This window comes from Myodes glareolus, chromosome X, assembly GCF_982192425.1.
Source record: "Myodes glareolus chromosome X, mMyoGla1.1, whole genome shotgun sequence".
Taxonomy (NCBI): domain Eukaryota; kingdom Metazoa; phylum Chordata; class Mammalia; order Rodentia; family Cricetidae; genus Myodes; species Myodes glareolus.
The window spans coordinates 83135144-83147733 of record NC_142053.1 but is presented as its reverse complement, the minus strand read 5'-3'; the positions used below and the strand labels follow the sequence as shown (position 1 = coordinate 83147733).

At 37.6% G+C, this 12590-nt stretch overlaps 1 protein-coding gene across 1 annotated transcript in view; it reads right to left on the bottom strand.

Moving 5' to 3' along the window:
- The window catches only part of Tex11 (testis expressed 11), a 267891-nt gene that overhangs the window by 234924 nt on the left and 20377 nt on the right, over window positions 1–12590 (bottom strand). Inside the window, exon 7 of the mRNA XM_048417933.3 lies at window positions 6950–7030. Within this exon, the coding sequence (XP_048273890.1) occupies window positions 6950–7030 (81 nt within the window). The remainder of the gene's footprint in view (window positions 1–6949; window positions 7031–12590) is intronic.

Here is a 12590-nt window from a genome sequence, read left to right as displayed (position 1 = left end):
ATACTGGTCACACAGAAAAGGAATTACTAAAGCTCTAGGAATTTTCAGCCACTGGCCCAGAAATGATGACTTCATACTACTACTTTACAATGCTAAGATTACACTATATAGATGGTAGGCCCAATTTATTATTGCTAATTAAAATTATCTTATCTACCAACCTTTGTGTTTAATATGAGGCCTTTTGTTTTAATTAGATGAATGACTCTTCCAAGTTTTCCCTTCCCTTTCTTGCCTTATCATATTTGTATGTGTGTGTATATGTGCTATGGTATATATATTCATGCACAGGCACGCATATGGTGGCCAGAGCCTGACACTGGGTCTCTTCATCACTTACTTTCCATTTTACTATTTTGATACAGGGTATTGCACTGAACCTGGAGTTCACCAATTTGCTAGACTAGCTGGCAGTAAGCTCAACATCTGCTTATCTCCAGGGATCCACCTGTGTCAACAAACTCATAACACCAAATGTCAGGATTACAAATGTGTGCCCTCAAACCAGGCCTTTATGTTGGTAATGGGAATACAAACTCAAGGTCCTCATTTCTATGCAGCAAGCACTTTACCTGCTGAACCATCTCCCCAGGCCAATCATTATTTTTTTCTGTCTCACATTTCTAATGTATTTTTCTCTTGATTTTATTATTATTATTGTTGTTGTTGTTGTTGTTGTTGTTGTTGTTGTTTCAAGACAGGGTTTCTCTGTGCAACAGCCCTGGCTGTCCTGGAACTTACTCTGTAGACCAGCCTGATCTCAAACTCACAGCCTGTCACTACCTCCCGAGTGCTGAGAATAAAGGCATGTGGCACCACTGCCCGGTGATTTTATTATCTTTTAAACATTAACAGATAAATTAATTTTTATATTTTTCAATTCTATTAAAAAATAATAGATTATTCATTTTATACCTTATTGAATTATTACATTTAAAAATCAAGTGCTGATTGACTAGCTTTAAGAAACGTCCCTTGTACTCTTCTCTTAGCTTTCTCTAACCCTAAACTATTTCAATGATTTTTTTTGTAGAATTCTAAGATATAAATATATATGTATATATCCAACTTTCTAGATATTTTTCTCTCTGCCTCTAAATAATAAAGCATTGCTTTCTGCTGTGTGGAGGCCCAAAACTTTGAGCCTATTTGCACGTTGACCAAAGGTCAGAGAGTTGGAACTTACCTCTATTCCTTCAAGGTTATTGTGTTTCTACCCAGGTGTTATAAATCCCATCTAGATTTATAACAGACAGTTCTGCTCTCTCTCACAAGGTTATTGTCAGCAGGTGTAGCTAATAGCAGACCTTGTATTTCAGGAATAGAGAAGTAGATATGTTTCTACCTCAAACAAAAGTCTCAGGATCCAACCAAGTTCCAGTTCCTTTAAGGATGTATCTTTGGATTCCACCTAGGGAGTGGTTTGTCTACAGAATGTTTTGGTCTAGTGTGTGAACGTGACTCGTTTCGTTCTAGCAATAGAACATTTAATTATGGACATAGCCCATGACCTTCAATTGGTCTGTTCATTTCTTTATGTCTTGTTAATGCAGCTTTTTGCTTTACTCCTACCTTTTGGGGTCAGGGGCATTTTAAGCAATTGGAAATTAAATGCGGGTGATTTCAGTATTCACTGGAACTCCCTCCTGGTACTATCTTATATGTTTCTGTTTTTTTTTTAAAAAAAAATTAAGTGTGTCTTTGTATTCTTTACTATATTTCTAAATCCTCACACCCCTACCCTGGCAAGAAGTATTTTTGTAGAGGCTGGTTCTTGACACTGCTGCAAATCCCTTTCAATGAGACACAAGAAGGATGTCTCAGGCAAAGAAAAAGAATGGATTTAATTCATTAATTAATATTAAGTGAACTGTTACTTTTATTAACTCCTCTCCAACCTTTATCCTATCATTTCCTCTCATTGTAGATTTCCTACACTGTATTTTCAGGTCCCTTAGCTAAGCTGTAAGCCCACCAAAAACTACACACTCTAAATAATTGCACTAACCTTTAGAATTAAAAGTACAGCTCTACTAATACAGTTCTATCACTACAGAACTCCCAAATAAAACATAAACTCAATTCTGAACTTGTAGCCATTTATTAGTAACTTCATCCTGACAAAGTCCCAACTACTCTGTTACATATCATGCTGGGTACTCTAATTTGATCCTCTCCTTGTTTTGTTTCCCTTTACCACATCTAACACTGCACAAGTTAGTTTTCCTTGCCCTAGTACCTAGTATCTCCTTTCATGTTGTTGGATAAACAATTCAATATCCACTTACTTTACAAAGAATATTAAAAACAACTTTCTGTGTTCTAGTAGTTTATAATCTGAAAGACAGAAACAGGGTCAAAAGGGACAGTAAAACTCATGCAAATGTAAGAGACTATACAATTATTAAAATTAACAAGAGGGCTAGAGATATCACTCATTTACTAGAGTGCTTGCATACTATACACAAAGCCCTGGGTTCAATCCCCAATACTACATAACTGGACTTGGTTACACATACCTGTAATCCCAGATCCCAGGAGGTAGAGATAGGAGAAGCAGAAGTTCAAGGCAACCCTGGGCTAAAACAGACATTATCTCAAAAACCACAAAAATAATAGCAAGAGTTCAGAAAAGTTGCTGGATAGTAAACAAATATTGAAAGACATCTACATCCTTTTATCTTTCAGTTTTATTGATTGAAATGTAAGCTAGATGAGTGTTCTCCAGCTGAGCTTTATCCCCAATTCCCTTTTGCTTTTTATTTTGAGACAGTATCTCACTAAGTTTCCATAGTTAGCCTTGAACTTGTAATCCTTCTGCCTCAGTCCCCCAAGTAGCTGGGATTATAGGCCTGTAGCATGATGTCCAATTTAAAATTTTTTAAAAATTAAAAAAACCTTTAAGATATAATATTTACAATAGCTATTGAATGTGGACTAAGGTTATAAATAAATTACAGAAACCTACTGAAGGATAATTACAAAGTTTATATACTGGTGAAAATGTATTTTTCTAGTATAACATTTGTCAAACATACATGTGGTCCTGGGTTTGGTCCCTAGCACTGTAAAAAATTTTATACAAATGAAGACTATATCACATTCATCAATATGGTGATTGAGTATCATAAAGATAGTAAATCTATGAATGTTTCTTCAATCAATAACCAGTAGTTTTCCACAAACAGGATAAGCTAATCCTAATAGAATTCAGAAAAACAGGTAATAAAAAACAGCTACAACTGTAGGTATGGTGGCACACGTCAGTAATGCTAGTACTTGGAAGAGAGGTAGGAGGATTAAGTAGTTCAAGGTCATCCTCAAATATGAAGAGTGTGAGTCCAGCGTGTCATAAATGCAAACAAAGAAGATCTGACGTAATTCTTGAGAAAAATGAAACTGGGCTGTCGAGTCTCTGGGTCCTAGTTCTCCAGGCAGTGTCAGGGGTGGGCTCCCTCTCATAGTATGGGTCTCAAGCAGGACCAGTCATTGGTTGGCCACGCCCATAATGTCTGTGCTACTGTTAGCCCAGAATATCTTGTAGGCAGGGCAAATTGTAGGTCAGAGGTAATATGGCTGGTTTGGGGAGTCTCAATTACCTCCATTGGAATCTTGCCTGGTTATAGGGGGTGGCTGGTTCAGATGCCGTTATCCCCCATGGCTAGGAGTCTTAGCTGGGGTCGTTCACCCTCATAGACTCCTGGGAGTTTCCATTGCACTATATTTCTAGCTCATCCCCAAGATGACACTCACTCCAATTGTCTTTGCCAGTAATATCTCCCTCCATCCTCCCCTCACCTAATCCTTCCTGTTCTCATGCCCATCCACCCCCACCCAGATCCCCCCAATCTGTGAGAGACCTACAATAGAACCAAACATGACTGACAAAAAAAGTCAATGAAATGATTCCCAGTGATATACTCATGTATCTGCTATACTCATAGATTGTTGCCTAGCTCAACTATCATCAGAGAGGCTTCACCCAGCAACTGATGGAAATAGATGCAGAGACCCACAGCCAAACATTAGGCCGAGATTGGAGAATCCTGTGGAAGCAGAGGAAGAAGGATTATGGGAGCCACACAGGGCAAGGACACCACAAGAAAACCCATAGAATCAACTAACTTGGGTTCATAAGGGCTCACAGAGACTGAACTGCCAGCCAGAGAGCTTGCATTGTACCATCCTAGGCCTTCTGCATATATGTGACAGTTGTGTAGATTGGTCTTCTTCTAAGACTCCTAACAGTGGGAACAGGGGTATCTCTGACTCTGTTACCTGCCTGTGGGACCCTTTCTTCCTAATGGGTTGCCTTGTCCAGCCTTGATAGGAGAAGAGGTGCCTAGTCTTACTGCAACTTGATATGTCATGGCTGGCTGATATACATGGGAGGCCTCTTCTGAAGAGAAAGGAGGAGTGGATGAGGGGGGGAGGTTGGGGGAGGGACTAAGAGTAGGGAAGGGAGGGAGAGGAAATGTGATTAGGCTGGGAAAATTTTAATATTTTTTTTAAAAAAGAACAAAACAGGACTCTCTATTAAAACTATACTAGATTGAATATTGTCCCCTAAAAATTTATATCTACCTGGCACCTATGAATATCTTATTTGGAAGTGGGGGTCTTTGCACTGTAATGAATAAAAGGTCCCAGAGGATTAAGTTGACTCTTAAATCAAACATGACTTCTGTCTTTGTAGGAAAAGTATCTGGGCCAGAGAGATGGCTCAGTAGGTACAGGAGTTGCTGTTGAGTTTAAGAACCTGAGTTTGAAACCTGGAATGTACATGGTGGAAGGAGAAGAGTGAGTTTTATAGGTCTAAATGCATACATTAAAAAAAACTGTGAGGGGGCTAGCAAGATGGCTCAGCAGGTAAAGGGGCTTTCTAAGCATGATGACCTGAGTCCAATACTTGGTTCCCACAGGATAAAAGGAGAGAACCAAATCTTGCCAAATTGTCCTGACAGACACGAGCACTACGGCACAAGCACATGCCACACACACATATTTTTTTTAATATAAGGGCCTAGAGAGATGGATCATGGATGAGAATACTTGCTGCTCTTGCAGATGATCAGAGTTTGGCTCCTAGAACCCATGTTGAGTGGCTTGCAACTGTCTGTAATTCCAGTTCCATGGAATCTGATGCCCTCTTCTGACTGGACAACCTGCATTCACATACACACAAACATACAGGCAGAAACAAATCTCACACCTATGATAAATATTATATTATATAAGGGTAAACTCAAAGCATTTCCACTAATAGAAAGAATAGGCAGGTGTCCGCTTTATCTACTCTTACTTAATATAATGCTTGGCGCATTAACTAGAGCACTAAGACAGAACAAAGAAATAAAAGAGAAAAAAATTAGAAAGGAAGAGGTCAAACTGTTCTTATTTGCAGATGAGATGATTCTATACCTAAGAGACTCTAGACACCACCAGAAAAATCCTATAACTGATAAGCACTTTCACCAAAGCGGCAAGATACAAAAATCAGTAGCCTTCCTATACAAAAGTAGCTAATGTGCTGAGAAAGAAATCAGGAAAATAGCCTTACAATTGCCTCAAAAATAAAGTAAAATGGTACCTTATAGTAAACCTTAACGAGGACTGAAAGACCTCTACAGTAATTTTAAAACACTAAAGAAAGAAATTGAAGAAGATAACAAAAATGGAAAGATTCCCCAGGCTAATAAATCAGAAGAATTGATATTGTGAAAATGGCTATACTACCAAAGGTGATATACAGATTCAATGCAATCCCAACATCAAGATTCCATTCCTATTCACAGAATAGACTCCAATTTCATTTCATTTCAAAGAAATAGAAAGGGACATCTTAGAATTCATATTCAAACACAGTAAACCTCAGACACCCAAAGTCTCCCCACAAAAAGGAATAATACTAGAGCTATCAACATAGCTGATCAAAATTAGCAGACACAACACTATGATAAATGAATCCTGTATGCCACCCAATAGTAAAACATGAACATAGTATCTCTTCTCTGATTACAAGACACCAAATTCAAGTTCAAGTCACAGTCTAAAATTGTCAAGGTCATGAATGTCAAAGCAAGATGAAGAATTATTCCAGAGAGGAGCAGCGTAGAGACTATAATCATAGATTAAATCTTTTTTTCTATATAGGGCATAGCCATAGCTGGAAAAGTTGAATCTGAACTCTCAGGATAAAAGATATGTGAGTTGTTTATACTATTTTTGTAACTTTAGTTAATATAAACGATGTTTAATATTTAAACTTAAAAGAGTACCTGGTATATTATATGCAATGTACAAATATATAAATTCAGTTCTACATTAAATAAAATATTTAAGGAAAATTAACAATCTCACAGGTACAATTTATATAACCTTTAATGCATTCTCCCTAACATCCAACTACATCTCTGTCATTAATCCCTCTGAAAGAGTAAAGCCTGAAGCAGGCATAAACAACGAAGGAAAAGCTGCTCAGCGGGAGAAAGCGGGGCAAGAAAGAAAAAAGAAGAAAAGCAAAAGGCTCTATTTGGAAATTTTGATGAGCTCCAGTAAAGAAAGCAGTCTTTATCCTATTGAATCTCTCATAGCTCCAAATCCTGGTAGAGAAAAATACTAGGACAGTGACACCATTAACTGCATTCAACCTCATCAGCAGGGAAATAAACTCTCATTTTTCTTCTTTGATTATATAGCACAAAAATGTTATCAAAATGATTTGACAATAAAAGGATAAGCAAAGAAATCTATGAACTGGTGTCACCTTTTGGAATGCCCTTTCTAATAAAGAACAAAAGAAGCAAATTGTTTTAAAGATCAGCTAAAAACGTAGAAATGATCTCAAACAGAGTCTCCAAAAGGTTCCAGGCAGCAGTGATAACTCTTTGTGGACTTGATACAGCATATTTTCAAACTCTCAGAGAATCAGGGCAGAACATTTGCTCACCATTTCAGGCAGCCTCATCAGCATATCTTTACAACGTAAAGCGCACAGAGATGCTTTCCCGAAATCCCCTTGAGCAACAGCCTAAGAAAGAGGACATCAACAATTGGTTAAATGGCAAGATAATTGTCTCACACTGAAGTTGAGAATATTGCTCAATGATAGAGCAGTTCTAATATGCTCTAGGTTTAATTAACTAAAACAGAAGAAAGAGGAGGGGTGGGGGAAAGAGAGGAAGGGAGCAGGAAAGAAGAGAAGAATATTTTTGACAACCAAAACTACCATCAGTGTCAAGAATTCAGAGAAAAGTTACTTTTTCCTATACAGCATTTAGCAATGATAAAGAAAAGAAACTTCTCTGACATCATATTCTGACAAATCAATAAAGTATTATACATTATCCTAATGGATCAAGATTCTTAGATTTAGAAGAGCTCTAAGGTTGGATTTGAACTGTTGCTCAACAATAGATTATACCTATTGTTACACAAGGATTAAATGCTAGAGTGACCATTACACAATAGACAATACAATCAATCTAAATACAGTAAATTACACAAAATGGATCCAGAATAAATTTATACTGCTAATTGGACCCTCTTTGCAGATCAGCAGAAAAGAATGTTATAGAGATCAATACTACGTGACACTCAGTCAAAATTAATTTTTCTTTTTTGATATACTTAATACATTTCCCACAAAGGTCGAACATTTTGTGATTTCTGGTCTTCCATAACAGGACATATCCTCCTACCTATTCTACCCCTCCCCAAGATTTACTTCTTACCTGAGGTACATTTTTATCCTGTAATTTTTTACAATTTAAAAAGTATATTTTAAGTTCCTTTCTTTCTGAGAAAAATTCACAATCTTTTCCTTCAATCCCAGGGCATCATGCATTCTGGGCAAGTGTTCTACCACTGAGCTATATAGCCAGTCTCCCCACAGTCTTAATTATCATATATTGTTATCTACTCATTTTGTTGTACTATGTAATTTCCCCCTTTAAAGCAATTACCCTGCTGCAATGCATCTGTCTATGAATTTGTATTCTCCACAAAGCTTAAGTTTCCATAACACAGGTATTACATATTAAACTTACTGATTTTTTTTATCACTAGGGCACAGAGCAGCAATTCACACAGTAACCACCAATTAACTGTTCATCACTCTACATATGCATCTGATCACATTAATTTTCCTTTTCTAATTTACATTTTAGTTAGTGTATATGTAATGGGGGTATGTGAGTGAGCATATGTGTATATTATTAGTGTATATGTAGTGTGGGTATGTGAGTGAGCATATGTGTATATTATTAGTGTATATGTAGTGGGAATATGTGAGTGAGCATATGTGTATATTATTACTGTATATGTAGTGTGGGTATGTGAGTGAGCATATGTGTATATTATTACTGTATATGTAGTGTGGGTATGTGAGTGAGCATATGTGTATATTATTACTGTATATGTAGTGTGGGTATGTGAGTGAGCATATGTGTATATTATTACTGTATATGTAGTGGGAATATGTGAGTGAGCATATGTGTATATTATTAGTGTATATGTAATGGGGGTATGTGAGTGAGCATATATGGCAGTGTTTATATGGAGGTCAGAGGGTAAGTCAGTTCTCTACTCCTTTTATGTGGGTCCCAGTTATGGAACTTACATTGCCAGGCTTGCAAGACAAACACATTTACTAACTAAGACATCTTGCTGCTCCCATAGATTAATTGTATCTCTTTCAATCTGTAGCTCTCTCTTCCTTATCCACCTCCTCCAATCTGCTTCTCCCTGGCTTTTGACAGTTCACTTATTTCATATATATTCTATCTTGAAAAAAAATAACTTTCCATTGACCATGGTACAACCCATATTTCCTGCTCTTTTCCTCTTTTTTGTTCTTTCGATCCTTCTTCCTCTGTGCTTACTCCTCCTCCCTCCCTTTTTTCTCATTGTTAAGTATTCTGGCATAATGCACTGCACTAATTGTTCTCAGATTTTAACATCCAATAAAATCATTTACAAGCCTTGTCAAAATGAAGATTGTTGGTCCTACCTCCAGAATGTGCAATTTCTTAGGTACCCAAGAATATGAATTTCTGACTATTTTCCAAATGATGTAGATGCTGTTGGTCCAGGAACCACAAACCACACTCAGAAAAATCACATCTGTAGACCAATTCTACAAACAATCCTTTTGCTCTCAGGAACACTTGAACTGAAAAATTATTAAAAACTTGGGCTGTTCAAGTTCCTCCCCCCTCCCTCCAGGTCCAGGAAGGTGAGTATCCAAACAGACTGGATCCCAAAAAATCCAGTATATGCAGAGGAAACAAGTCCCAGACTTGTCAAAAGTCATTGTCAATGGCTTTTCAGAAAGACTCCGGGCCAGCCACATTCAGAGAATCTGGTTGGATCACGTGCTCGTTCAGTCACAGTTCAACTGCCCTTGGTAAACTCTCATTAGCTCTTAGGGATGGAGAAGGAGGAGGAGAGGGAGTGGGGGGGAGTAGGAGGGTGTTGGGAGGAGGGGCGGAAATGGAAACTTTTATAAATTAATAAACTTTTATAAAAAAAAACCCACATGGCAAGCCGAGGTAATGAAATCACCTCCATTCAAGCTTATCCAGAGACACAAAAAGGAGAATTTAAAAAAAAAAAAAAAAAAAACTTGGGCTGGTGAGATGGTTCAGCAGGTAAAAGCACTTGGTGCCCTTGCAAAGAACCTAAATTTGGTTCCCAGAATTCACATCAGGCAGCTTACAATCACCTGTAACCCCAGCTCCAGGGAATTCAATGCCACCTTCTGACCTCCATGGGCACCCACACACATGTGGCATGTACAGGTGCATGGGCACACACACTCACAAACAAAAATATCTTTTTAGTTTTCAAAAATTTTAAGCTAATTTATCTCAATTAATATTTACCAATAGCATGAATTAAAACAAAAAACAAATGTTATTTATTTTAAAAATAACAACAACAAAAAAAACTGGGTGTGGTGACACATAACTTTAATCCCAGAACTCAGAAGGTAGAAGCAGGTAGATATCTATGAGTTCCAGGCCAGCCTGGTCTATATAGCAAGTTACAGAATAGAGTTACATAGAGTTACATAGGGCTACATAGAGTGATCATGTCCCAAATAAGTAAGTAAGTAAATAAATAAGTAATTAAGTAAATAAATAAATAAATAAAGCAAAGCATCTGGATGTAGCAGCGTCCACTTGTAATCTCAGCATTGCACTCCTAGACTGGGGCTGCAGGACTGGCATGGGTTTTGGCAATCCTAGACTACAAGTGAATTAAAGGCAAGCTTGGGCTACATCATATTGCCTTGCCTCAAAAAGTTTATATATTAACACTCTTATAAAAAGCAAGTTAAATTATTCCAAAACAAAAAAGTAGTGGAAAGTATCATTTTATATCTTTACAGATCTATTTAATTTGTAGTATTACATAATGCCTGGATTCTTCTTTCTATATTATGCTTATGATTGAGTATATGAAGAAAATTTAGTTTAATACATGCATGTAGTTTGAAAAGTCTTTTCAGATATTTGTGGATATTCTTCTATACAATACCAAAATTCAAGTTTATTAAACCTTACATCATTTGTTTACATTAAGATCCTTACGTCTACTTACATTTTGAATCAATCTTTAACCAAAAGGTTCTTTCATAAAAAAATATAAAATGGTAATTTAAAAAAACTTCGCATTTAAAATGCAAATGTTAGTGTACAGTGACATAATACATAAGAAACAATCAAAAGGGGCTGGAGAGATGGCTCAGTGGTTAAGAGCATTGCCTGCTCTTCCAAAGGTCCTGAGGTCAAATCCCAGCAACCACATGGTGGCTCACAACCATCTGTAATGAGGTCTGGTGCCCTCTTCTGGCCTGCAGATGTACACACAGACAGAATATTGTATACATAATAAATAAATAAATATTTAAAAAACTGGAAAAAAAAGAAACAATCAAAAGAGGGCTGGTGAAATGGCTCGGTGGGAAAATAACTTATCTTGCAAGCTTAATGACCTGAATTAAATCCCAGAATCCATGGTGAAAGGAGAAAACTGATTCCCAAGAGTTTTACTCTGACCTCTGCACATGCGCACACACACGCACATGCACGCACACACAAACCATACACACACGCACATGCACGCACACACAAACCATACACACACTAATAACAGTAAATATATTTTAATCCGGAGAGAAGATAATGAGTTAAAGATAATTTTGCAATCTCCACAAATTTGAAGCAAAGCATTAGATGTGTGGGGTAAAATCTGTGTGGCTATAGGAGAGGGAGTAGCATGAACAGAAAAAAAAAAGCAACAATTATAACTAGATGGTAACCAGAAAATTCAATTTTATATCTGAAACAAAACATAAAGCACTTGACAATATAGTAAAGAAGTGGGGTTTTCAGCAAAAGAGAAAAGCAAAGCCTTGATGAGCTCCACAGGCACACAATCTGGCAATCTGCAAAATTACAGTTCAAGCTAAATGATCTGTAATCAGGCAGCAGGCAGAACGACAACGGGCTCCCTGTATTTTCTAGCTCACTCACTGATGCTGCAGGAGGGAATCATCTAAGAGAAGTCTCACAGTCAAATCACTATCAGAAGAGCAGAATCCCCTACAGTTCAATAATTCCTACCCCCAAATGCATTCTGCTCTCCACTGGGTAAGGGAATAACCACCTAGAGAATCAGTGTGGGCCCAGAAAACAGCTTGTGACTTAGACAAAGACTTGTAGGGGTGGGACTCAGATCTACTTGGACAGGAAGTATAGGCCACATAAAGAAAAAAAAACCCAATGGCAGATAATATTTGGGAATTGCAGTCCAGCAACAGGCAACAGTAGGGCAGGGCGAAAAAGGCAGAGATTAGCATAGAAGCCGGTTGACCTAACGACTAGAAAACCCCTCCTCATCAGGTCTATTTACTTTTAAGGGACAGAGCACACATAAGAAAAGTCAAATGGAGAAAAGGCAGGTCTACAAAAATTGATTCATACTCTCCTGACCTAAGCCTTTGTGCTTCTAACTTTTCCAGTTCACTGGCCCATTTCTAATCCCAGAAGTGCTTTCTCAATAAACTGTCTCTGTTTTGACAACTATCAAATTTTTGTCTAATTATTTTTGTTAGGAAACACAAGAACCTGCAAATCTTAAGTATAGGGGCGACCTTTGGACTATGACCCATACATGTAACAGTCTGACCTCTAGAAAGAGATAAATAACTACTTTTGTGTGAGTCTGTGAAGGCTGGGATTGCTAGAACAAAGGCTGGCAAGAACGACTCAGTGCACTATAACTTGCCCTACAAGTGTGGGCTGTTTTGCTATGATGGTTTCCACATGGTTTCCACATTGTTTCTGAGAGCAACAGAGAAATTTAACAGGAATACAGACAACTCAGGTGTTTTCCACACCCACATTCTCAAGAGCAGAGATTCTGGTATGAGGGACCATCCGACCAAGTAGTCCTCTGGCTCAGTTGGTGGGACCAGTTTGAAAGCTATGCCTGTACTTCCCACATTGGCAAGCATGGACAGAAAAACTTAACTGGCAAGAATTTGGCCCAGGAATGGTCATAAAAACATGCATAGTGGTAGC